General features: G+C 42.4%; 1 protein-coding gene across 1 annotated transcript in view; it reads right to left on the bottom strand.

The window, feature by feature from the left end:
- NID1 (nidogen 1) overlaps positions 1–27,946 on the bottom strand; it is a 104,606-nt gene that overhangs the window by 39,610 nt on the left and 37,050 nt on the right. The window contains exons 5-12 of the mRNA XM_007522927.3: positions 26,397–26,546; positions 20,137–20,388; positions 19,680–19,880; positions 14,472–14,717; positions 12,755–12,898; positions 4,982–5,107; positions 2,154–2,303; positions 403–525 (exon numbers count right to left, since the gene is read on the bottom strand). Coding sequence (XP_007522989.1) covers positions 403–525; positions 2,154–2,303; positions 4,982–5,107; positions 12,755–12,898; positions 14,472–14,717; positions 19,680–19,880; positions 20,137–20,388; positions 26,397–26,546 — 1,392 coding nt within the window. The remainder of the gene's footprint in view (positions 1–402; positions 526–2,153; positions 2,304–4,981; positions 5,108–12,754; positions 12,899–14,471; positions 14,718–19,679; positions 19,881–20,136; positions 20,389–26,396; positions 26,547–27,946) is intronic.

Raw genomic sequence — 27,946 nt, 5'->3', positions numbered from 1 at the left:
GCTCCCCACCTGCAGGGCAGTCACTTCACAGGCAGTGAGGCAGGTCTGTAGGTGTCTATCTTTCTCTCCCCCCTCTGTATTCCCCTTCTCTCTCCATTTCTCTGTCCTATCTAACAACAGCGACATCAATAACAACAATAATACCTACAACAACAATGAAAAACAGTAAGAGCAACAAGAGAAAATAAATAAATATTAATTAAAAAAAAAAAAAGTGAGGTCATCCTGTGTTTGTTCTTCTCCTACTGAGTATGAACTGCCCTTAGTATGATTCTTCATAAGAGCTTAGTATGTCCTTAGTAAGAGCTCTCCAAGGCGTCTTCCACTTTCCCACCTCCTTTCCTAGCAGCACACATTCAGTACTTATAAATATGGGAGCTCCAAACATCCCTGACACCTTACCTCCAGGTATGCAGCGGAAGCCGTCTCCCTGATAACCAGGTTTGCACTGGCACATGAAAGAGCCTGGAGTATTGTAGCAGATGGCATCATGGTGACATTGGTTAGACTGACATTCATCCACGTCTGCAAGACAGACCAGGAGTACTGAGATTCCTTCGGAAATTCTTAGTTTCCACAGCTATTTCAACCACTTATTCAATTCTATGTAACTCTATTTCTAATCTGGAAATAGAGACTCAGAATGCAAGAAACATTAATAATCAAAACAGACTCCCCAATTTCTACCCAGTGCATTTACTGATGTGTATCACTCTGACAGCAATGTTTTCTTGAAAATTCAAGCTTATAAGAGGGAAAAAGAAAAGATTCATTTTACATTATAAAGTGAACCATTATCTACCCGTATGCTATCTGTGGGGCTCAGGCAAAAATTAGTAAAGTCTTGGGACCCTCAGAATATACCTCAAGGGAGTCGGGCTGTAGCGCAGCGGGTTAAGTGCAGGTGGCGCAAAGCACAAGGACCGGCATAAGGATCCCGGTTCGAACCCCGGCTCCCCACCTGCAGGGGAGTCGCTTCACAGGCGGTGAAGCAGGTCTGCAGGTGCCTGTCTTTCTCTCCTCCTCTCTGTCTTCCCTTCCCTCTCTCCATTTCTCTCTGTCCTATCCAACAACGACGACAACAACAATAATAACTACAACAATAAAACAACAAGGGCAACAAAAGGGAATAAATAAATAAAATAAAATATTAAAAAAGAATATACCTCAAATAGACTTTCTAGCTTCTTCCAACATAAAGACCTCAAATCTCATCTGCTCACTTCTTACTTTTAGGTTTCTGATTATTAAACAATTTTTTCTGCTTTATATCTTAATGCTTTTCAGCCACCAAGTTGCAGATGCTACCATGACACCAATCTGACTCCCCTGGGCAGACAACCTCACCAATTTGTCCTGGAACCTCACCTCACCAGAACCTTGCTCCATTAGGGAAAAATAGAAACAGGCTGGGAGTATGGATCAACTGGTCAATGTCCACATCCAGTGAAGAAGCAATTACAGAAGCCAGACCTCCCACCTCCTGTACCCCATAAAATCTTAGGTCTAGGGGCCGGGTGGTGGTGCACCTGGTTGAGCGCACACATTACAATGCACAAGGTCCCAGGTTCAAGTCCCTGGTCCCCACCCGCAGGGGGAAAGCTTCACAAGTGGTGAAGCAGTGCTGCAGGTGTCTCTCTGTCTCCCTCTCTCTCTATCCCCCCCTTACCTCTAGATTTCTGGCTGTCTCTATCGAATAAATAAAGATAATAAAAATTTTAAAATGTATTTTAAAAAAAAATCTTTGGTCCATACTCCCAGAGGGATAAAGACTAAGGACTCTTCCATTAGAGGGAGGGTATATGGAATTCTGGTGGTGGGAGTTGTATAGAATTGAGAGAGAGAGAACCATATTATCCTAAATGAGTTTCAGAAATGTCTGTTTGAAAACAGATTATTCGTTCCTTAGTCAATTAATAAACCCCAGCAACAAGAGGAAATTTACTTGTTCAATTATGAAGACACAGTATTTCATAAACAATAACCTATCTTGGGAAAGTTTGGCTGCAGGTGTGTCATCATTGCTTAGATAAGCAAGTCACATAAAATACTTTTAAATGGGGATGAGTTGGCAACTGACGTATCACCAAGGGATTTCTTTTTCCCCTTCTTTTCCAGGCTACAGATGGAGAATAATCAAAGTAAGAGCATACCTTGGCAGGCTCGGCCATCCCCAGTGAAACCGGGCAGACAGGAACACATGTAGGAGGAGCCTTGTGTGTAGATACACTGGGCCCGCTGGGGTATGTCACAGTCATGGAGGCCAGTCGTGCAGTAATCGATGGGGCGCTGGTCCACAACAGCTTCAAACAAAGCGGTGACGCACAAAGTTTAGGTCGGAATGCCCTGAGCAGTACCAGTGCCTTTCAAACTCCCTTCACAGAGGTAGTTTAGTCCACTGGGAGGAGACTATGTTTGAATCCCAGACCTCTGGGCATCTCTTCAGGTTTTACATCCACTCTGCACTGGTCTGGTACCCCTGGCTCTCTTTCTGTTTCCTCTCACTAGATTTTGCCTCTGACTAATCCTCACAGACTACCACTATAATTGGTTACAGTCTGGTTTTCAACCCCATTTTCACCCCAGGACTCTTTATATCAACCCATCTGCACCTCTCTCTTCACTCCAAGTTTCAAATCCAGTGTCCCCCTCATCTGGATGTAGAGTAAGAGTATCTGCAGGCGTGCATACTTCTGAGTCTGCCCATGGAGACAGCCATCTTTCCACATCACGAGTGCCCAAGGAGTTGACTGCAAGTGTCAACGGTCAAGCTGACTGGAGTGACAGAGGGTTCACCAGTGAGGGAGAATCAGGAAACCTCTGGACACCAAGTCTCACTGAAACTTAATGATCTGGGGTTGGTTTCTGAGACTTGGCGGGCAGAGGAAGATGGGTGGCAGCAGAGAACAAGAGTCTTCCCACAGCCTCCTTCCAAACCCATTAGTGTTTCTTGAAATATCACCAAGGACTCTGTGAAACTCAGTAAGCCCAGGATTAGTCCAATCCCCTCATCTTGCAGATGAAGAAGGTTAAATGCCTTCCTCCAAATTAAATGTCTAGTACTTACACCCACCCTGGCCCCTCCTGTGAGCAGAGCTCTCAGGAATGGTCAGATCCAGAAACCCAGGACACATCATGTCTCACATACATTTGTGCCACCCCAGGGGGAAGAGTTCTACTACTCAGATTTGAGCCAAAACACAAATGGTGCTGCCCAGAAAAATAAGCTTTTAATTCTCCTTCACCTCAAAAAGCAGAGAAGAAAGGCAAGCCAAACACACAAAAATTTGTTCTCTGTCAAAAAATAAAAGATAAACTTTAGCAGAGCTGAAGTCTCAGCACGGTGCAGGAGGGATTTGGCCTCTCATAAGTCCACAGATGTTTGGGTCGCACTCAAATATGAGAACTGCCTGTTCTCTCCCTCCCTCAAGACGCCACCTCACCCTGAGACCTCAGCAGCCTCTTTGGAGCTTCGAGAAGGAACAAACAGAAAGCATGTGAAGCTTTAGTAAAAAAGCAAGGAAGGGCCAAGGAGCAGGCTGGCTGATGCAATGATAGAATATAATCTGCCCTAACTCGGGGAGAAATGTAGAATTCGGACAGCCCATCCAGCAAGCTTCCCTCCAGATCTGGAGATCTCTAAGAATCTTTGAACTTAAAATTCAAGGAAGCTATGGGTCCAAGTGCAATGGGAGGCAAGAGTAGAAACATGTAAATAATTCAGCTCTTGGTGGTTGGTCTCTGATCATTATCACACAAATCATCATTGCTGTCTAAGGCAAAATTAGCCCCACGAATAGACTCAACCCATATTCTTTGACAAAACCAAGAAGTTATGCTATTACACAAACTGAAATTCAGAATCAAAATGGTGCAAAACAGGATCTGAGAAGCAAATCCAGAAGAATACAAGTCCCTGTAAGGTGATCCTGCAACATGAATTCTAAGGCTGCTAGTTATTAAAAAAGCAAGTCTAATTATTTTACAGCAGTTAAAAGAATGATAAAAGATTAACAGATCTTCTTATACGGCTTACTCCTTGAACACATGAATCTCCAGTTAGTTGGTGAGAAGGAGTAAATGGTGGTTTATGTACCTTTCTTCCTCCCTCCCTCTTTTTCTTTCTCTCTTCCTTTTATTTATTTTTTTGATAGAGACAAAGAGAAATTGAGAGGTAACAGGGAGATAAAGAATAAGAAAAAAAAAGAGAGAGAAGGAGACACCTGCAGCACTGCTTCATTGACTGTGAAGCTACCCTCTGCAGGTGGGGACCAGGGGTTTGAACCCAGATCTTTGCACACAATAACATGTGTGTTCTACCAGGTGCACCACCACCTGGTCCCTAGAAATGAAGCCAAGGCCTTGCACATGCACAATACTGCTGAGCTGCCTCCTGGCCCATTGTGTTTTGTTTTGTTTTGTTTTGTTTTGTTTTGTTTTGTTTTGTTTTGCCTCCAAGGTTATTGCAGGGGCTCTGTGCCTACACTAGGAAGCCACTGCTCCTGGAGGCCATTTTTTTCCTTTCTGTTGCCCTTGTTTATCATTGTTGTTATTGTTGTCTTGTTGGATAGGACAGAGAAATCGAGAGAGGACGGGAAGACAGGGTGGAGAAGAAAGACAGACACCTGCAGACCTGCTTCACCTCCCACAGGTGGGGAGCCGGGGGCTCAAATCGGGATCCTTATGCAGGTCCCTGTGCTGTGTGCACCATGTGCGCTTAACCCGCTGCACTACTGCCCAGTCCCCTGGCCCAATTTTTATTCTAAGGTTTAAGAAAGAGCAGTAAGGAGGAAGAGAGACATGAAAGGACTCACTACACCACTTCTGGAGTTCACTTGGCACTGTCCACAGTGCTCCCAAGTGGTTTCAGGAATTGACCCCAGACTATATGGCACTCTACCCACTGAGCTACCAGCCTTATATGGGCTCTAGCAAACAGCATGACATTAATTAATACAAAAATGTTACCTTCAGGACTTACCAACACACGTTCCTGCCTCTGAAAACTGATAGCCTTCCACACATTCGCAGCGGAAGGTTCCAGGGTGGTTATTGCAGATTGCATGGCTCCCACAGACTGAGGGTTGTTCTGAACATTCGTCAATGTCTACAGCAAAAGTTGGTGTGTTTTATTTTAATGCATATTTTGAAAACCTCTCCACACATCACTAAATAAAGCAGCATTTTTGTCAGTGACTAGATCAATTTTTCTTTAAGAGGTTCCAAGGAGCAAACCCAGGGCCTCAGGTATGCACGATAACACTCAGCAGTCTCCCCAGCCCATTTCTTGATTCTTTATTTTTGCGAGAGAAAGAGAAGTGGGGAAAGAAACAGAGATACCACAGCACTACTTTATCGCCCAATAGAGCTTCCATGTGGTGCTAGGGCTCAAATCCAGGGCTTTATGAATGGATGACTATCTTCCACCCTGGAATTTTATTTTGTTATACTTTATTTACAAACTATATTGTATTGCTAATTTATTTTATTAATTTAATATTATTATTATTGGAACTTGGGCATTTTACACATGTGCTTTCACCACTCACAGGCCAGTGCTTTATCCATCCAGATAGTATCCCAGTATCTCCCATAAGGTACCAGGGCCCAATGATCTATCTATCTCTCTGGCTCCCAGAACAGATCAATTTTAAAAAAAAATTTTTATATCTCAGAAGTATTATTAAATTAGATTTGTTTAGTATAATCATTTATTGAGAGAGAGAGAGAGACACTAGGACACCACTTTCTCATTGTGGGTAGTGGCAGGGTCAGAGTCCAGGACCTCATAATGGCAAGACACACATTCTACAATTGAGCCACATCCCTGGCTCCAAATCAGATGTTTCCCAGCACAAAACTAATAGAATGACTCCCACTCCCCCAAGACTCTTCTTTCAAATAGAGACATGCTTCCCCATCTCTCATGTATTTGGGAGTTTGGGACCCAACCAACAATGATTGGCAAATACATGTTAGAAAGCTATCCAGACAAGCATGTCCCAACTCTGAATAATTTTTAAACTTCAGAGCACATTTAAGTATGCTACTGTGCAAAATACTGCCTTTCTCCAATTATAGCTACAATTAACAATGAACCGTTTGAATATCTGAATGTTATCAACACTGTGGACTACACAGAAAGCCATTAACTCCTAAGACTGGCAAAGAATTAGAAGACAGAGCTGTATGTGACGGAACTACAGTCGTATACACAGTGCAAAACACGTGTGCTGTGGAACTGGCATAGCTAGTAATAGATTCTATTTCCTTCAGCTACCAGCCTGTGTGATCTGGGGCAGGTCACTGAAGTCCTCAGCCTCGGTTCCCTTATTGATAAATGAGCCTTGTAATTCTAGTTCTTCTGAGGATTACAAAAAGTGGGCGGAAGTCAGAGGAATACTTGGCATATTCAAGACACGCAGCTGCAATTAATGACTAGGATTCAGTGGCCACACTATGACACACCTAGTAAAGTACATTATTTTACCAAATCCAAGGACCCAGGTTCAAGCCCCGGTTTCCTCTCTGCAGGAGGAAGCTTCACAAGTTGTGAAACAGTGCTGTGTGTGTCTCTTTCTCCCTTACTCCCTATTTCTCACTCTTTCCATCAAGGGGGGGGAGCAGTGGATGTATCATGCAGGCACCAAGCCCTAGCGATAACACCGGTGGGAATAATAATTTTGCCGATGGTGGATTTTTTTTTTTAATGTGGTGCTGGGAATCAAACCCCATTCCACCATCTATGGAGGTCCACCTGTTTCTGTCTTTGGTGCTCTGATGTGGTGCCAAGAGTCAAACCCAGGATCTCAAACACAGAAAGCATGTGCTTTATCATCTGAGCCACTTCCAAAATCCCTGGGATTTTTTTTTTTCTTTAATCTCTAATTTTAAGTCTTCCTTCTACTGTAATTCTTTCTTTAGTGGACATAAAGAATTAATGATGACTGTCTCTCCTAAAATAGTCCCAATTCTTGTTCTTTTTTTATTCCCTTTTTGTTGCCCTTGTTGTATTATTATTGTAGTTATTATTGTTGCTATTGATGTCGTTGTTGTCGGATAGGACAGAGAGAAATGGAGAGAGGAGGGGAAGACAGAGAGGGGGGAGAGAAAGACAGACACCTGCAGACCTGCTTCACCACTTGTGAAGCGACTCCCCTACAGGTGGGGAGCCGGGGGCTTGAACCGGGATCCTTACGCCGGTCCTTGTGCTTGGCGACACCTGCGCTTGACCTGCTGCGCTACCACCCAACTCCCCCAATTCTTGTTCTTATTGTTTCATATCTTATCAATCTCTTTCTCTGGAAAGAGATCTCCTTTCACACCAGCCATTCTCTGAGCTAATTGGAGAATCCTGGATTGTTCTTGGGTTAGGAGGCTAGGTGGTAGCACAAAAGGTTAAGCGCACATAGTAGGATGAAGTGCAAGGACACGTGCCGGGAGGAAGTTTGAGCCCCAGGCTCCCCACCTGTGGTGGGGAAGCGGGGGCCGCAAATCACAAGTGGTAAAGCAAATTGCAGGTATCTATCTTTTTCTCCCCCTCCTCTCTCAATTTCTCTCCTACCCAATTTAAAAAAAAAAAAAAAAAGGGAGTCAGGTGGTAGCACAGTAGGTTAAGAGCACGTGGTGCAAAGTTCAAGGACCAGCGTAAGGATCCTGGTTCTAGCCATGGCTCCCCACCATCAGGGGGTTTACCCCACTTTCTTTGCCTCCTCTCTCCATTTCTCTCTGTCCTATCTAACAACGATGACATCAATAATAACTACAACAACAATAAAAGGGGGGGCAACAAAAGGAAAACTAAATAAATATTTTTTAAAAATAGAAAAAATGGCCTCCAGGAGCAGTGGATTTGTATGTAGCGCAGGCACCTAGCCCCAGCAAATTTCCCCTAAAGGGGAAAAAATTTATTTTTGCAGAGTGGTTGCTTTTCATTTATTTTCAACAATTGTAAAGTTTCCCAAATGTATCCCTCTTATGAAGGTCAGGCTCTCTGAGGAAAAATGTTTCATGATTAATTTGCTAAATGCCTTATATACTCAGTGCTACTCAGTGAGAGATTAGCCAAAAACTATTTACAGGCTCCAGCTGAGGAATATGTGGAAACCATTCTGCCAGGCCCCAGCACTTTGTGACTCAATTGAAACCTTCTCCAAATGATACTGGTGGATCACACTCCTTTGTCTACCCAATACCAGCTTTGTTTTGGATGTCGGCTATCATTATATCAATGCTTCACACAGTGAATTACAAAGGCTCATTCTCATTCACTTTGAAAGCACTTTTCAGGTCAAAAGAACACATGAAATGATCTGCTTAATGCAATTTCCTATCCAAGGCCTAGTGTCTCCATGTATTAACACTCGGCATGTTCTAGTGACCCAGAACAAAAAGTTGCCGGACTGAGAATATACCCACATTCCAGAGGGCTTGTCTGCCAGAATGGGGACTAATCATAGTCACCTGCCTTCTGGTGAGATTCATAGAGGTTTTTCTAAAACAGACAGATTAAAGTAAAAACAAGTGCTGACAACTCCTGGGATGTAAATGGTGCAGCTTTGTAGGAAAGTTCTTCAATAGAATTATCATATTAAATAAACAAACAAATAAAAAGTCTATTTGCGTGAGAGAGATCGTATAATGATTATGCAAACAGATCTTCATGGCTGAAGCTCCAAGGTCTCAGGTTCAATCCCCCCACACCACCAAACGCAAGAGTGGAATAGTGCTCTGGTAAAAAAATAAAATAAGGGAGTCGGGCTGTAGCGCAGCGGGTTAAGCACAGGTGGCGCAAAGCACAAGGACCGGCATAAGGATCCCGGTTAGAACCCCGGCTCCCCACCTGCAGAGGAGTCGCTTCACAGGCGGTGAAGCAGGTCTGCAGGTGCCTGTCTTTCTCTCCTCCTCTCTGTCTTCCCTTCCCTCTCTCCATTTCTCTCTGTCCTATCCAACAACGACAACAACAATAATAACTACAACAATAAAACAACAAGGACAACAAAAGGGAATAAATAAATAAAATAAAATATTTAAAAAAATAAAATAAGGGAGCGGGCGGTAGTGCAGCAGGTTAAACGCATGTGGCACAAAGTGTAAGGACTGGAGTAAGGATCCCGGCTCAAACCCCCGGATCCCCAACTGCAGGGGGGTCGCTTCACAGGCGGTGAAGCAGGTCTACAAGAGTCTATCTTTCTCTCTCCCTCTCTGTCTTCCCTCCTCTCTCCATTTCTCTCTGTCCCATCCAACAATGACAGCAAGAATGAATAACTACAACAATAAAACAAGGGCAACAAAAGTAAATAAATAAACATTAAAATTAATAATAAAAAAACCAAAACAAAAAACAACACATACACTCACACACCAAACCAAGCAACCAACAACATATGACCCTTTACTTCTACTTCAGTAGAGACACAAACAGCTATTTGTACATCATAGCAGTAAAACAGCCAAAAAACTGGAGTAACATCTGTGACCACTGATGGGTAGATGAATAAATAAAATATGCAGTATAGACATACAATTAATATCCTTAGGCATTAAAAAGGAAAAAAATTCTGACACATACTACAACATAGATTAATCTTGAGAACATTATATTAAATGAAATAAACCATTATATTAAATGAAATAAACACGTTCTCATGTGTGAAATACCAAAAAATTTGGGAGTTGGGCGGTAGCGCAGAGGGTTAAGCACATGTGGTGCAAAGTGCAAGGACCGGCAAAAGGATCCCTGTTCAAGCTCTGGGCTCCCCACCTTCACAAGTGGTGAAGCAGGTCTGCAGGTGTCTGTATTTCTCTCCCCCTTCTGTTTTCCCCTCCTGTCTCCATTTCTCTCTGTCTTACAATGACAACAGTAATAAAAAAGGGAAAATAAATTTTTTTTAAAACTTTAAATAAAAAAAGAAAATTCAAATTCATAGACAAAAAATAGAATGGAGGGTGCCAGGGGTTGAGAGGAAAAGAACAGGAAACTGTTGATCGATGGAAACAGAGTTTCAGTTTTGTTAGATGAAAAGACTTCTGCATATGATATGATCAGGATGGAATAGCACTTATTTCTGCTGAACTTCCCATTTAAAAAACAATGACACTGGGGCTGAGGAGACAGCATAATGGTGATGCAAAAACACACTCATGCCGGAGGCACCAATGGTCCCAGGTTCAATCCCCAGCACCACTGAACAGTGCTCTGGCATAAAAAAAAAAAAAAAAAAAGAGGAACATAGCACAATGATTGTTCAGTAGGCTTTCACTACTGAGGTCCTGGGGACCCAGGTTCAAGCCAGAGCTGAGCAGTGTTGTAGTCTCTCTCTCTAAAGTAAAATCAAATAAACCTTTAAAAAATAGTGAAGATTACAGTCAACAATATTTATACACCTTTCCCATATTTGGGAGCTACTCTCTTCGCTGATCCAGCTTTCTGGTCCTTTTTCCAGCTATGACAGCATCTCCCCAGACAATAACTTGGATCCACCTGCCTATCAGATTTCGGGGGCGGGGGGGGGGGGGGGGGGAGACTAGTATAGCCACAGGCCCTTTGGAATATAACTAAAATATGCCTACTACCTACTATCTATCTTCAAAATGGAGATGACCGCCCCCCAACTCTTCATCTGCACTACTTCAGCCTTTAGGTCCATTTAGGTCCTTTAGGTCAACAACTTGTTTGGCTGTATATGTTAACTCTTTTTCAACCACCAGGTTCCAGATGCTAGCATGATGCCAACCAGACTTCCCTGGACAGACCACCACACCTATGTGTCCTGGAGCTCCGATTCCCCAGAACCCTAGCCCACTAAGGAAAGAGAGGCAGGCTGGGAGTATGGATCGACCTGTCAACGCCCATGTTCAGCAGGGAAGCAACTGCAAAAGCCAGACCTTCCACCTTCTGCATATCACAATGATCTTGGGTCAATACTACCAGAGGGTTAAAGAATAGGAAAGCTATCAAGGGAGAGGATGGGATACAGATTTCTGATGGTGGGGATTGTGTGGAGTTGTACCCCTCTTGTCCTATGGTTTTGTCAGTGTTTCCTTTTTATAAATAAAAAAATAGTGAAGATGATATCTTTTATGTTAGGTGTAGTTTTCCACAGTTAAAATCATTGTTCAGGGGGCTGGGTGGTAGCGAAATGGGTTAAGCGCACATAGAGCATAGCGAAAGGACCAGTGTAAGGATCCAGTTCAAGCCCTCGGCTCCCCACCTGTAGGGGGGATCGCTTCACAAGCAGTGAAGCAGGCCAGCAGGTGTCTATCTTTCTCTCTCCCTCTCTGCTTTCCCCTCCTCTCTCCATTTCTCTGTCCTATCCAACATCAATGACAACAAAAATAAAAATAACAACAATGATTTTAAAAAAGGGCAACAAAAGGGAAAAAATAGCCTCCAGGAGCAGTGGGTTTGTAGTGCAGGCACCCAAGCCCCAGCAATAACCCTGGAGACAAAAAAAAAAATCATTGTTCGGGAGTCAGGCGGTAGCACAGCGGGCTAAGCGCAGGTGGCGCAAAGCACAAGGACCGGCATAAGGATCCCGGTTCGAACCCCGGCTCCCCACCTGCAGGGGAGTCGCTTCACAGGCGGTGAAGCGGGTCTGCAGGTGCCTGTCTTTCTCTCCTCCTCTCTGTCTTCCCCTCCCTCTCTCCATTTCTCTCTGTCCTATCCAACAACGACAACAACAATAATAACTACAACAATAAAACAAGGGCAACAAAAGGGAATAAATAAATAAAATAAATATTTAAAAAAAAAATCATTGTTCAAAGACAGAAACAGGGACCAGGTGATGGCACAACCATAATAGCTCACAAGTTACCATGTGCAAGGACCTGGATTGGAGCATCCAGGGGGGCAAGCTTCAAGAGCTATGAAACAGTACAGCAGGTGTCTCTCTTTCTTTCTCCTTCTCTCCCCTCCTTAGTTGCACAATTTGTCTCTATCTTAATCATAAAATGGTGTAAAAAAAAAAAATGAAGCTCTCTCATTAAGAGCTTTTGAATCAGAGAAGTTGATGTTTGTGAAACACCTTATAATATAAACAGTGCCTGTGTTACATTACCCTTACAGTTATATTACTATTGTTATAAACAATGCTGACTTCAGTTTCTCTTTAAGTCTGTGTGCTAAGGTTAAGTGGAGTCTGGCCTTATAAATTCTACTTTGCTGCTTAGCATCAGAACATTAGATCAAATGAAAGAAAGGGATGTGGAAAACTGTCTGGAGAGTCACCAGAATTCTTGAAATGAACCTATCCTGAGGGAGTCGGGCATTAGCACAGCAGGTTAAGTGCACGTGGTGCAAAGTGCAAGAACCAGCTCAAATATCCTAGTTCAAGCACTGGGCTCCCCACCTGCAGGGGAGTCGCTTCACAGGCGGTGAAGCAGGTCTGCAGGTGTCTGTCTTTCTGTCCCCCTTTCTGTCTTCCCCTCCTCTCTGCATTTCTCTGTCCTATCCAACAATGACAACAACAATAACTACAACAATAAAACAACAAAGGCAACAAAAGGGATTAAATAAATAAATGAAATAATAATAATAAAAAAACTTAAAAAAAAAACAAAAGGAGCAAGTCCCCCTAACTATACTGAAGGGACACTGAGCATGGGCTAAACAACTCAGACATGCCGTGCCCGCCAGTATTTATCACCAGTGCTTCCTGGCCTGCCTCAGATCTCAATTTACAGGAGTTCATTCTCCTAACCTGGCTCCCTCACTGAAGTTTCCTCAAAGTATCAAAACTGATGACTGTACCATAGCATGTTCTTCCATCTCCTCGGAAGCCGATGGAGCACTCGCAGGTGAACTGGGTCCCGGGGCCAGGGCGACAGGCAGCATTGGTGTCACAGCCATGAGTTCCGATGTAGCAGGGGTTCTGAAGGGCATCTGGAGAGCCATCTGAAAAGCAGAGATATTGAAGCCAGGTGAGTATCCTGATACTTGCAGTTTTCTTCCCTCCACAGAAAGTGAGGTGATACTGGACAGAAGACTGCGGAGTGCTCCTTTGTCGTTCTGTAGCAGAGTGTTCCCTGAAGCAGAAACAGCAAACTATCTCCTTCCTGACCTATACCTGGTTTTGCCAATAAAGTTTTATTGGAAACCAGCCACATCCATCATTCTCTAGGGGCCAGGCGGTGGTGCACTGGGTTAACTACACATACTGACTACATCATTCTCTGCTGTATGGTTACTTAGGGGCTACAATGGCAGAATATAAGTCTTGTGACAGAGACTGTACAGCTAGCAGAATCTAAAGCATTTATTATTTGTCCTTTTAAGAAAATATGTGCTGTAACAATAACAAGGGCAACAGTGAGAAAATGGCCTCCAGGAGCAGTGGATTCATAGTGCAGACACTGAGCCCCAGTGAAAACCCTGGAGGCAGAAAAAAAAAAGAAAAAAAATATGTGCCAACCTCTGAGATCTAAAACTACAAGCTATCAAAGGAGAGGAAGAGATGTCATGCTCCACTTTGAGGAACGAAGTAAAGAAAGGGGCTGGAGGATTCAAGACCCCAGCCCCCACCTGCAAGGGAAAAGATTTTTGAATGGTGTAGCAGTACTGCAGGACTCTCTCTCTCTCTCTCTCTCTCTCTCTCTCTCTGTCTCTTTCCCTTCCCCTTTCTCTCAATTTCTGGCTATTTCCACCTAATAAATTCTTCTTCTAGCGTTTGCCCTTCTTCCGTAGCCAGTCAACAGCATCAGGTTGAGCCTGATAAATAAATAAAAGGAAATAAGTAAGAACAAATTTGATCCTCTGGAGAAATGGCTTGAGTGTAGAGGGAGAGCCCAAAATAGCTGTAAAAGATGAAAACTTGAACACCTGTACCCATAATATAAAAGCCCCTGGAGCTTAAAGATTTGGCCCTTCTGAATCGTGGCACTTCAGTAGCCAGAAACTACATAGTCTCTCTCCATGTAGCCAAAGCACCGGCTTTGTAACAAGCTGTTGTAGGGCAGAGTTTGCTACGGGCTCTATGCCTGCTTTTCATAAAATTTTATTTAGATTTCCTCAAACACTGAGTATACATTCCTTTCAAGACTGAGTATTACAGTGTTTTAAATGATCTGCCAGTGGTAGTCACTGGATGGTCTGTTCTATAAGGAAACTCAATAGGTTACCTTAATAGGTGATCTCCACAGACAAAAAGACATTTTTCATCTGTTGAGAGACACTGTATCATAGTAGGTACGGCAGTGAGCTTTCAAGCATGAAGTCCTGAGTTTGATACTTTTCACTGAATATGCCAGATGATCTCCCTCTTTAACAGTCTCTTTGTTTCTATCTTTTCTCTCATTAATAAGATAAATATATATAAAGAGAGTAAGGGGGGGCTGGACAGATGTGCATCTAATTGAGCACACACTTTACCAAACACAAGGACCCAGGTTCAAGTTCCCAGTCCCCATCTGCAAGGGGTAAGCGTCACAAGTGGTGAAGCAGTGCTAACCAATCTGAGCTGTACCCTTACCCCTCACAGGACCGATGGAGTTGCTCAGGGCGTAGCGCAGGATCTTCTCCTCCTGGTTATACAGCACAAACACACTGTCCACGGAAAGCTGCTGGGTGCTGGGCTGGGCTGACAAGGAGTCATCGTGGGTGCACTCCTGGAAGGTGATGGTCTGGCGCCACTGGTAAGTGTAGACGTCTGAAGTGGTAGTCCCACCCCTCTCTGGCTCTGTCACAGTGTACTCCCGAGTGGAAGAGGACGTGATCACTGGGAATCAGGAAGGAGGAAGGGAGACAAAATGGAGACCATAAGGGCATAAAAGAGTCACTTAAGGATTTTCAAACTACCAGCAGTAACCTCTGTCCAGAACGCTCCAGAACGCTACCCAAGGTGAAGCCATATGGAAGAGGTTAAAAACCAAAGTCTATTATTTCTGTGTCGGGGTTGACTCTGCTAGCACGGTTTTCTATACTATTATCGGTGTTGTTTGGTGTTATTGGTAGTGGTGTTATTTGCTGCTTTTGCTTATTAACTGCTTCTGTATAAATTCCTAAGCTATTCACAGCCAACCCAGAGATTGAGGTCCGGTGGAAAGAGCACACACTACTTACTATGGAAATACTGCTATTTTCACATCTCATCCCACAATTCACACATTATGTGATCATAGGTAGATCATCAACTTCTTTAGCTTCAGTTCCGTTTACAATTTGGGATGGAATAAGGATGAGATAAATGGGAAGTTCGGGGAGTTGGGCTAGGTAACGCAGCAGGTTAAGCGCAGGTGGCGTAAAGTGCAAGGACCGGCATAAGGATCCTACTTCCAGCCCCCGGCTCCCCACCTGCAGGGGAGTGGCTTCACAGGTGGTGAAGCAGGTCTGCAGGTGTCTATCTTTCTCTTTCCCTCTGTCTTCTACTCCTCTCTCCATTTCTCTCTGTCCTATCCAACAGCGACTACAACAATAAAATAAGGCAACAAAAGGGAATAAATAAATATTAAAGAAAAAAAGAAAGTTCCCAGAATAGAGCAGGCCAATACTTAATACTTAAAAATACTTTAAAAATACTTAAAAAATAAATAAATAGGGGGCCGGGTGGTAGCGCAGCAGGTTAAGCACACATGGCAAAGTGCAAGGACCAGCGTAAGGATCTGGGTTTGAGCCTCCAGCTCCCCACCTGCAGGGTGCTTCACAGGCAGTGAAGCAGGTCTGCAGCTGTGTATCTTTCTCTCCCCCTCTCTGTCTTCCCCTCCTCCTCTCTGTCCTATCCAACAACAACAACATCACTAACAACAATAATAACAACCACAACAATGTTAAAACAAGGGCAACAAAAGGGGGAAAAAATAGCCTCCAAGATCAGTAGATTTGTGGTGCAGGCACCTGCCAGCAATAAATCTGGAGGCAATACATAAATAAATAAATGGGCTGGAGAGACAGCATAATGGTTCTGCAGAAGACTCTCATGCCTGAGGCTCTAAAGTCCCAGATTCAATCCCCAGCACTATCATAAGTCACAGCTGAGCAGTTCTCTGGTCTCAAAAAATTAAAAAATGATAATAAATATTAAGCGCACATGGCGCAAAGCGCAAGGACCAGAGTAAGGATCCCAGTTCGAGCTCCAGGCTCCCCACCTTCAGGTGTCTGTCTTTCTCTCCCCCTCTCTGTCTTCCCCCTCCTCTCTCTATTTCTCTCTGTCCTATCCAAAAACAATGACACCAATAATAACTACAACAATATAACAAGGGCAACAAAAGGGAATAAATAAATAAAATATTTAAAAATAATAATAATAAATAAATAAATAAGTACCCTTTGTGAGGACATGTAAGCACTAAGTCAAAAGGATATATGCATCCTTATATTCACAGCTTCTCTATTATAGTAGTTAAAATATGGAAGCAGGGAGTCGGGCGGTGGCGCAGTGGGTTAAGCGCACGTGGCGCAAAGTGCAGGGACCGGCGTAAGGATCCCGTTCGAGGCCCCGGCTGCCCACCTGCAGGGGAGTCGCTTCACGGGTGGTGAAGCAGGTCTGCAGGTGTCTATCTTTCTCTCCCCTGTCTCTCTGTCTTCCCCTCCTCTCTCCATTTCTCTCTGTCCTATCCAACAACAAAAGCAACGTCAACAATGGCAATAATAACCGCAACCAGGCTGCAACAACTAGGGCAACAAAAAGGGGGAAAAATGGCCTCCAGGAGCGGTGGATTCATGGTGCAGGCACCGAGCCCAGCAATAACCCTGGAGGAAAAAAAATATATATATATGGAAGCAACCCAAACACCGCCTGACAGAAGCTATAGGATGTATATATTCAGTAGGACACTGCTTGGTAGTCAAGAAAGATGAGAGAGTGTGTATCATTTGGAACAAAATTGGTGGAACTGGAGATGATGATAAACTAAGTGAAATATGTAGAAGTGAAAGAAAAGAACCCTAAGCTTTGCTCAAATGTGGAATATAAATGACTAAAACAAATGAACGTTAAAAAAAACAAGTTTCTCTTGGACTTTTATGAGAACCTTGTGGGCGGGGGTTGGGGGGTGGAGGACACAGAACTTTGTTGACTTATATTTACCATGTATAATATGAAATCATACCCCGGAAACTCTATAATTTTGTGAGAAACTCTATAATTTTGTGAGAAAAAAAAAACAAACTCTTGTTAAATCATTCATTTAAGAAGAAAGGACGATGGATACTCAAAGAAACGGATGTTGGGTAGTGGTGCACATGTTACTATGTTCAAGGATCGGGGTTCAAGCTCCAGTCCCCATCTACATGTAGAAAGGAAGCTCCACCAGTAGTGGTAGCAGCTGTCTCTCTCACTCCTTTTATCCCTCCCCCTTTCATTCTCAATTTCTCTGTCTCCATCAAAAAAAAAAAAAAAAAAAAGAGGGGGGTGGGAGGTGGAGTGGTTACCAGGAGCAGTGGACTTGTCTTGCAGGCACCAAGACCTAGCAATGATCCTGGCAGCAAGTAAAAAAAAAATAAATAAAGGGAGTCTGGCAGTAGCACAGCGGGTTAAGCGCACATGGCGCGAAAACACAAGGACCAGCCTAAGGATCCTGGTTCGAGCCCCCAGCTTCCCACCTGCAGGGGAGTTGCTTCACAGGTGGTGAAGCAGGTCTGCAAGTGTCTATCTTTCTCTCCCCCTCTCTCCATTTCTCTCTGTCCTATACAATAACGACGACATCAATAACAACAGCAATAATAACTACAACAATAAAAAGACACAAGGGCAACAAAAGGGAAAATAAATAAACTTTTAAAAAAATAAATTAAATAAAATAGTGAAACTATTCTTTGTGGAGCATTTGCTACATGACTAGCTTGGTACTAACTCCTTTATCTAAGTGATCACACTTAGGATTCAATAAACAATGTATGTAAGTGACACAGACTGAGCTAGATCTAGTGTACCTATGATATTAACGAATAAGACATTCAGTAGCCAGTTTCTGAAAGGAAAAAAAAAATTACCTAAGTGCTATGATGAGACCCAACAAGGAAAGAAAAGTCAATCTCCCTCACTCAGTCCAGAGCCTGCTTTTGTTTTCACTGTTACAACGAAGCTCTCGACTTCCTATTAAAAAACAAAGTATAAAAGGCTCTTTATATGTGTGTGCTCTCTGGAGTTCATAATAAAAAACCAGAGGACAAATAAAAGATTAGTGTAAGCTGCTTCTTATCCAGCTTCCACGTGCTGAGCTGCCAAAAACGCCATCTGGCTGCAGGCTGGCGGTAAATCCGGGTCCTGCAGTTAAGTCCACCCCACCCCCACTGGGCACCTCCTCCAACACAGCCAGCCCCATCAAGGCCTAGGTGACCAGTACAACCTTTCTGAGTGGCAGTGTTCTAAAAAAGCTTTTGTAGAAGTTCCTGTTGTTTGACTCCAGAAAGTACTTCTAGGAATTGAGTCTTAAGAAAAGAATTAAAATAAATAATAAATAAATGTGATCAAGATTGATGATGATGGTCACTTTAATTCACTGTGGGAAGGGAAGAATAGAAACAAGCTTAGTTATAAAATAGAACACTTCAAGTTTAGTAGCCCCAACAGAATCGACTAGTCTGAAAGCATTTGAACAACTTGTCAAATAGAGCTTAAAATATTAATGATTTGTACTGGACTTGGTGTATTGCACCAAAGTAAAAGACTCTGGGGTAGGGGGAAAGGGTTCAGGTCCTGTAACATGGTGGCATAGGAGGACCCAGAAAGGGCTGAACTGTTATATGGAAAACTGAGAAATGTTACATATGTACAAACTACTCTATTTTACTGTCAACTGGGTGAGGTTGGATAAATAAAAACCTTGGTAGGGATGGGGGTAGATAGCACAATGGATAGCACAAACAGACTCTGTATCTGAGACTCTGAGGTCCCAGGTTCAGTCCCTCACACCACCATAAACTAGAGCTGAGCAGAGGGTGGAACAAAACAAAACAAACGAAAAAAACAGTATTTTAGACTCTTCTGGAAGCTTGAAATTATTTAGAGTTGTTTTCTATTACTAATGCCCATGCCATGAGTTACATTCTTAGGACTTGTATTTACAATGCATAACATCCTTGGGACTTTTTAATAAAAGCACAGTATTTTAAAACTATATAGTGTGTCGGGAGTCGGGCGGTAGTGCGGTGGGTTAAGTGCACGTGGCACAAAGCGCAGGGACCGGCATGAGGATCCTGGTTTGAGTCCCCAGCTCCCCACCTGTAGGAGAGTCACTTCACAGGTGGTAAAGCAAGTCTGCAGGTGTCTACCTTTCTCTCCCCCCCTCTGTCTTCCCCTCCTCTCTCCATTTCTCTCTGTCCTATCCAACAATGACGACGACATGAATAATGACAACAGTAAAACAAGGGCAACAAATAAGGAAATAAATAAATAAAATTTTTTTAAAAACTATATAGTGTCAAGATATTTGTGTTGTAACATCATATATATATATATATATATATACATATATACATATATGTGTATATATGTATGTATATTTGTGTATGCAAAAGTTGAAAGGAAGTGCATTCAAATTTAATAACTATATCCTAGTTTTATGACAAGTCGCGTCTATTTTCTTTTTTGCACTAAATTTTCTACAGAGTGTATGCTATGATTCTGATGAGGGGGACAGCTGACTTTGATAAAGTGACACTCTGTATTTCCCACTGTGCAGTCCAGGAGATGGCCCCCGCCAGCTCAGAGACGGCTCCAGGGCGCCCGCAGTCAACTCACCCCCTCGGGAGTAGTGATAGAGCTCCGTGTAGGGCTCAATGTGCACGGTGGAGCCAAAGGAGATCTGGGGCACTCGGCCCTCCAGCTCCGTGTCAATGGTCAGGTGTCCATGCTCATCGATGCCACTGAACTTCTGCTTAACGACCAGCTTGCCCGGATGCCCCACGAAAGTCACCTCAGCCTGCCGGGTGAACTCGCCCCCTGGAAAGCAAGGATAGTCTGTCAGTGCCAGGTTGCGAAGGATGAGTGGCACCCCACCTCCTCAGCAGGTTGGTAGAAATGGGGTTGATGATGCTGAGGACAGAGCTGGGACATGCTTTCGGTCACACACAGAGAGAAGTTACTTCTTAGTCACAAACCAGCAGTTCAGATGGGTTGTGCTGGAAAACAGAGCCACCAGGGTATAACCACCTTCATCCAATGTGTTCTATTCATCTTAATGTTTAATATAAGTTACCTGTGATGCTGAAGCCATTTTTAAAGCCATCCTGCTCCACTGCAAACATCCAGCCAATGATGCCTCCAATGGGGGCCAGGGGAAGCAGAGAGTACCCCACAGTCTCGGGGATGGTGCTGATGGCTGTGTAGGAGCGCCCGTGGTTCATCACCACATAAGAATGGAGGTCGGTGTTTTCAAAGGAGATGGGGAACTGGCTGTTTCCCACAAAGATCCTTCCTTTCACCTTGCCATTAACTCGCTGGGGGGAACCTGAATGAGAAACAAAGAAAGAAGCCAGCTTTTAAAGTAAAGAATGGCCTTTTCTTCTCCTGGAGATATATACTAAGGAACCCAACACACACATCCAAAAAGATTTGTGTATACCTATGTTCTTAGCACAATTTGTAATAGCCAAAACCTGGAAGCAACCCAGATGACCAACAACAGATGAGTGGCTGAGAAAGTTGTGGGATATATACACAATGTAATACGACTCAGCTATTAAAAACAGTGACTTCACCGTTTTCAACCCATCTTGGATGAAACTTGAAGAAATCATGTTAAGTGAAATAAGTCAGCAAGAGAAAGATGAATATAGGATGATCTCACTCTCAGGCAGAAGTTGAAAAACAAGATCAGAAGAGAAAACACAAGTAGAACCTGAACTGGAATTGGAGTATTTCACCAAAGTAAAAAGACTCGGGGGGGGGGGGGGGGGGGAAGAGAACAGGTCCAAAAGGACCTAGTGCGGGTTGCACTGTTATGTGGAAAACTGAGAAATGTTATGCATGTACAAACTATTGTATTTACTGTGGAATGTAAAACATTAATCCCCCAATAAAGAGATTTTTTAAAAAGAATGGCCTTCACTGGAGCCAGGTGCACACCTGGTTGAGCGCACATGTTACAATGTAGAAGTACCCAGGTTTGAACCCCCGGTCCCCACCTACAAGTGCAAAGCTTTGCAAATGGTGAAGCAGTGTGGCAGGGGTCTCTCTCCCTTCTCTACCACCCCCCTTCCCCCCCAATTTCTGGCTGTCTCTATCCAATAAATAAATAAGTAAAGATAATAAAAAAAATTAAAAAGAAAAAAATGGCCTTCACCTATAACACAAAGACAGAAAACAGATCTAGGGTAGAGGACTTGGGCTAAGTGACAGTCAGTGTTCTTCCTAGAAAGACAGTACCTGCACAGTGTCTATGAACCTTGAAATCCCAATGTGCTGCCTATCACTCTGACTGCCAATTAACAAAGTGTGAGTGACTTTAACAGGAGGCACTGTGTGACGGAGGAACACGAGAGATAAATAAGTAAATAAATAAATTCAGGAAAAGAAATGATGGGTCCTAAATCCTATCAACAAAGTCAAATAACAACAGAATTAATAATTTCACTAGGTCAAGTAGGCCTAAAGTGAATGGTCCCAAGAATCTGGAACATCTGGTTGCCCAGCCCATAGATAATACATGAAAGTAAGCATCTTTGGCTTAAGTGGAGTCCTATCAAACATAAGACTGCCACTCTGGGGAGTCTGGTGGTAGCACAGCGGGTTAAGTGCACGTAGCACAAAGCGCAAGGGCTGATGTAAGGATCCCGGTTTGAGCCCCCAGATCCCCAACTGCAGGGGGGTCGTTTCACAGGCGGTGAAGCAGGTCTGCAGGTGTCTATCTTTCTCTCTCCCTTTCTGCTTTCCCCTCCTCTCTCAATTTCTCTCTGTTCTATCCAACATTAAACAAAATATTTAAAAACGAAAAAAAAAAAAAGTCTGCCAGTCTGTACTTCATCCAACCCAAGTAGGAAGAGAATCAAACATGTCCACCAATGCCAAGCCAAGTATGCACTGGAGTATGTCTATTGTTGATTGTCCTGCTTAGACAAGAGACTACGTTAAACTTAAAAAAAAAAAAAACTTTCTCCATAAACTTTCAAATATTGTATTTAACAAATATTTTTCCATTATAAAAAATTACACTAATAGGAAATGGAAGATCAAGCATGTCATATAAGCATAAGTCCATATAAATAAATAAATAAATAAATAAATAAATAAATAAATAAAGCACAGAGTCCCGCTGTTCAACCTGTACCACGGTATGTGATGGCTACAAAGACACAAATTCCATGAACAACGGAGCAATGCTTTGGTGCCTCTCTCTTACTTTCTCTTTCACATAAAAAAAATCAAATAAAGGAGCCAGGTGGTGGCACACTTAGTTGAGTGTACACGACACCATGTACTAGGACCCAGGTTCAAGCACCTGGTTCCCACTAGTTGGGGAGGGAGAGACTTCACTAACAGTGCTGCAGCTATCTCTCTCCCCCTGTCTCTCTTCCATCTCTCAATTTCTCTCTTTCTTATCAAAATAATTTTTAAAAATTTTTTTAATTAATTTTATTTTTGAGAGAGATGCAGAGACACACACAGAGAAACACCAGAGCACTGCTCGGCTCTGGTTTATGGTGGTGCGGGGGGATGGAACCTGGGACTTAGGAGCCTCAGGCATGAAAGTCCGTTTGCATAACCATTATGCTATCTCCCCCACCCAAAATAATTTTTTTTTAAAAAAAGAAAAATACAACTGCCAAGACTGGTGGGTCTGTTGTATAGGCACTGAGGCCCAGCCATAGCCCTGGTGGCAATAAAACAATAATAATAAATAAATAAATGTAATAAAATAAAAATTAGAATAAGGAGGTAGCTTAGTGGTGTAACACATGCCTCACTCACAGGAGGAGCTGAATTTGATTCCTGCCACCACAGAAAGAATTTTATTTCGATAATGAATATTTTAATTACATTAATAATAATGGTAGTATATATGTATAAGAAAAATATATGAAAAGGAACACACAAAAATGTCGATGTGGTAAACACAACGTGATATTTGATTGTTCAGACTATGTATTCCCTATCTTGCATATGTCTAGTATTTAACTAGGGAAAAGATGAGTTCTAAGAAACTTACTTTTGTGTTCAAATAAGAAACCTGATGGTTACCATACAGCCAAGCAATTTCAACTCTCAGATATATACTCAAGGGAATAGAAAACATGTGCACAGGTTTCCTTTCTTTTTTTTTTTTTTCCTCCAGGGTTATTGTTGGGGCTTGGTGCCAACACTACGAATCCACTGCTCCCGAAGGCTATGTTTTCCCTTTTTATTGCCCTTGTTGTTTATCGTCGTTGTTAATGTTATTGCTGTAGTTGTTGGATAGACAGAGAGAAATCGAGAGAGATGGGGAAGATAGAGGGACAGAGAAAGATATCTGCAGACCTGCTTCACCGCCTGTGAAGTGAACCCCCTGGAGATGAGGAGCCAGGGGCTCGAACTGGAATCCTGACGCCGGTCAGTGCGCTTTGCGCCATGTGCACTTAACCCGCTATGCTACCACCTGGCCCTTCCACAGGTGTTAGTAACATTAATAATAGTCCAAAGTGGGACAGCACCCAAATGCCCATCAAGTGATGAATGAGAAAAGCAAAATGTGGTTTTTATCCATGCAATTAATATTACTTATCTAGGAGAAAGGAATGAAGTACTGTTGCATTTGTTACATGCTAAAATGGGGATAAACCTTAAAGACATTATGCTATGTGAAAGAAGATAAACACAAAATGTCACATATGGGGAGTCGGGCGGTAGCACAGCCGGGTAAGCGCAAGGACCGGCATAAGGATGCAGGTTCCAGCCCCCAGCTCCCCACCTGTAGGGGACCCTCTTTACAGGTGGTGAAGCAGGTCTGCAGGTGTCTATCTTTCCCCTCTCTGTCTTCCCCTCCTCTCTCCATTTCTCTTTGTCCTATCCAACAACAACCACATCAATAACAACAATAATAAATACAACAATAAAACAAGGGCAACAAAAGGGAATAAATTTTTAAAATCTTTAAAAAAAAAAAAGTCACATATTGTATAATTACATTTATACCAAATGTTCACAATAGAAAAACCCAAATTATCAGAAAGTGAACTAGTTGCTAGCACACAGGGAACTAGAGGAAAACTGACAGTGACTGCTAGTGCATATAGAGCATCTTTCTAGAGTGATAAAAGTATTCTGAAAAATTCTAAAATTAGAATGATGCACAAATGAGTGAGTACACTAAGAAACACTGAAGTGCTTTTTTTTTTTTTTTTTGCCTCCACAGTTATTGCTGGGGCTCCGTGACTGTACTAGAGGCTATTTTCCCATTTTGTTGCCTTTCTTGTAGTTGTTATTGTCATTGAAGTGCATTTTTTTTTTAAGATTTATTTATTAGAAAGGTAAGAGGAGGGGCCAGGTGGTGGCGGCACACCTGGTTGAGCGCACATGTTACCGTGCGCAAGGACCTAGGTTCATGCCCCTGGTCCCCACCTGCAGTGGAAAAACTTCACAAGTGGTGAAGCAGGGCTGCAGGTGTCTCTCTGTCTCTCTCCCTCTCTATCTCCTCTTCTCGATTTCTGGCTGTTTCTATCCAAAATATATATACAGATAAAAAAAAATTTTTTTAAAGAAAGGTAACAGGAAAAAGAACCAGACATCACTCTGGTACATGTGCTGCCAGGGATCAAACTCAAGACTTCATGCTTAAGAGTCTAATGCTTTATCCACTGTGCCACCTGCCAGCCCACCTGAAGTGCATTCCTTAAGAGTATGTTAATTTTCTTTTTTTGTTTCTTTTATTTCTTTCCTTCTTTTTTTTTTTAATGAAGGAAAAGGTAAGAGGTAAAATAAAGGGTACTTTTCACTGTTTGAGTTTTATGTTGGATTGAAATAATTATTGGCTGTGTATATCTTTTTTTTTTTTTTTAATGCATCCCAGGGACAATTACAGAGACAAGCAGGAAAACTAAATTAAAGAAACCAAATTATTTCCCACCAAACTTGGAGGCAGAAAAATGCTTCAAAACTAGCAAGAATCCTACAAGTATTTAAACCACAGGTTTATTTATTACTGGGTGTGTATGAAATGTCAAAATGTGTAGCTGAAAAGTCTGTCACATGGGGTACGCTGCCAAATACAACTGCTTAGTTTCTCCAGCTCTGTTATTTGGCATGGAGTGAGCCAATAAGCTTGCTCCCCAGAGAACAAGTTTTCAGTTTTAGACTTTGGAAGCTCTTCCCAGGGTGGGAGAGTATAATAAGCCAAGTCTAAAACAAAGAGGAAAAAGTACACCATGCCTGGTGTGGTAGGAATTGTAAAGAAATATAAACCACAGATTAATAGTTTAAAAACATGCTCCTAAAATAATATGAAAAGCATGCAACATTTCTTTCACTACTAGAGGGTGCATTTACAAAATTTGCTTTATCAAGTGTGACACAAAGTTTTTTTTTTTTTCTTTCTTTTTCTTAGTGAATTAAAACAATGACTTCACAATGGCTGAGGCAGGAGGATTTGAAAAACAAAGAATATCTCCAAGGGAGCTGTTCTTAGTCAAATTTTGCTTAGTCAAAAGTTGAGATTCCTAATTAAAGACACAAGAAAATGACCTTGGAGAAGTGAGGTGGATTGGCATGTGAAGGGACAAATGTTCTGTAGTTAGGGTTTTTTATTTGAACTCTAGTTTATGGCTTCAGACACCCAAAGCATCATTGTGAATTGTTATACAGACTTCTAGGCCTGTTCAGGATGATTCTTCCGCCCATTTGAGAACAAAGTAGGTGACTCATTGGCCTTCTTGTGGAGTAGAACTCAAAATGGATGTCTGCCCACAGCCAACACCATTTTAGAGGTAGCCTCATAGTTGGTTTGGCACTCTAGAATGAACTGTGCTATATAGCTAGGCCATCACCATTTATGTTCTGCCATCACTATGCTGTGATTTCAGGGACATATGAGGAAAGGAAGAGCCAATGAGGAGAGTGACGGGAACAGACTTCCACACACTACAAATGTGGATCTACAGTAGCCCATGGTAGCACTGCTAGGGCTTAACAACCATCAGGACAATTTGGTCTTTGAACCATGTCAAATAACAGGGTTGAAAGAAACTGACAAAAACCAGTCATATCAGCTGGATATTTTTACACATTATTAGCAGCTGTTGTAAGAATGGGCTTCCAATGACTGTCATTTCAGGGCTGGAGAAACAGCACAGGAAAGAAGACATTGCCTTATCAGAATATCAAGCATTCCCCAGTGGCACCCATTAGAGAAGTCTGAGAAAAGATGGGGAAGAAGAGGTTGGGTATCACTGCCCTGCTGAAAAGGCTACATACCTTTTTAAGGATCTATCTTAAGACAATGTTTCAAAACAAAAATTCACACCCAATTGAGCACAAAAAACAAAGTACCTTCTGCCACACATTGTCGACCATTCCCTGTGTAGCCTGCCACACAGCTGCAGCAGAAGCCCGTGCTGTAATCCCTGCATTCGGCATGTACAGAGCACTGGTGTCTGTTGTTGGCACACGTCTGACGGGAATCTGTGTTGTAGCTAAAAACTGTTCAAAGAAAACACACCTGTAAGTGCTTCACAGGCCCTGGAACAGAAGGTTTTATTACACTGTATCCTCAAGCCCTGGCATGATTCACATCAGCATCCACACTTCAGAGGCAGAACTCCCTACCTGTAGTTACTGAAATAGCATGGTGGCTCCAGGCTCCATTATCCAAACCACTGAGGGAAAGAGTTTTGTTTTTTTAAGGTCTCTTTAATCTTTTTTCAATCTTTTTTTTTTTTTATTATTATTGGATAGAGAAAGACAGAAACTGAGAGGGGGAGACAGAGAGGAAAAGAGACAGCTGCAGAGACAGAGAGACACCTGCAGCACTGCTTCACCACTTGTGAAGCTTTCCCCCTGCAGGTAGGGACCAGGGGCTTGCACCCAAATCCTTGTGCACTGTAATGTGTGTACTTAATCAGGTGCACCACTACCTAGCTACTCTTTAAAAAAGAGTTTAAAGGGACCTGGAAAAATCACAAGAGTGCTAGCTAAAGTATAATCCAATGAACTCGGTGTCCCAGAATCAATACGAGGTGGCTATAATCATTATCAACCTTAATATGATGTGCTGGAAGGATCAGCTTCATGTTTGGAAGACTTTAAAATATTTGTTACTATTGTTTTATGAAGTCCAGAATTCCACCCATCCCCAGCATCGAGTTCTTGTTCTCTCTCAGTCTCTCTCTCTCTCTCTCTCTCTCACACACACACACACACACACATACACAAATATAAATATAAAAATAAATATAAATACATATACATATGTATATATATTAAAACTTGCTATTTTGGTTTCAAAATAACTAAAAAATGATTAATCTACTTACTAATTATTTTTTAATTTATATTTTTGTCATCAGTGGTGGTTCAGGCTGACTTTGCAAGACAGAATGAGGCAACAGAGAGGCAGAGAGAGAACAAGAAACTACAGCACTGAAGGGTCCTCCAACATGGTGGGGACCAGACTCAAACCTGTGTTGCACACATGGAAAAACATTACACTATCCAAAGGAACTATTTAAGTGATGATTTATATGCTCTTATACTGAAGCTTATTAAAAATAACTTCTCAGAGGTGGGGAAGATAGCATAATGGTTATGCAAACAGACTCTCATGCCTGAGGCTCCAAAGTCCCAGGTTCACTCCCCCATACCACCACAAGCCAGGGTTGAGCAGTGCTCTGGTTACAAAATAAGCAATAATAATAAGTCTGCCTGTTTAGATTTTCTCCTTCTGGGCTTTAGTTTACTAGAACTAAGAACTTGTCACTAAATTTAACAATCCAGACAAAATTAATTTGCAGTAGAATTTCACACAAGAGGGATGAACTTTGAGAGAGAACAGCAAAAATCTGATATAATACAGATGACCAGAAATATACTTTTAAAACTAT

Source organism: Erinaceus europaeus, chromosome 6, assembly GCF_950295315.1.
Source record: "Erinaceus europaeus chromosome 6, mEriEur2.1, whole genome shotgun sequence".
In the NCBI taxonomy this organism is placed as follows: Eukaryota; Metazoa; Chordata; class Mammalia; order Eulipotyphla; family Erinaceidae; genus Erinaceus; species Erinaceus europaeus.
This window is presented reverse-complemented; position numbering and strand designations above follow the sequence as displayed.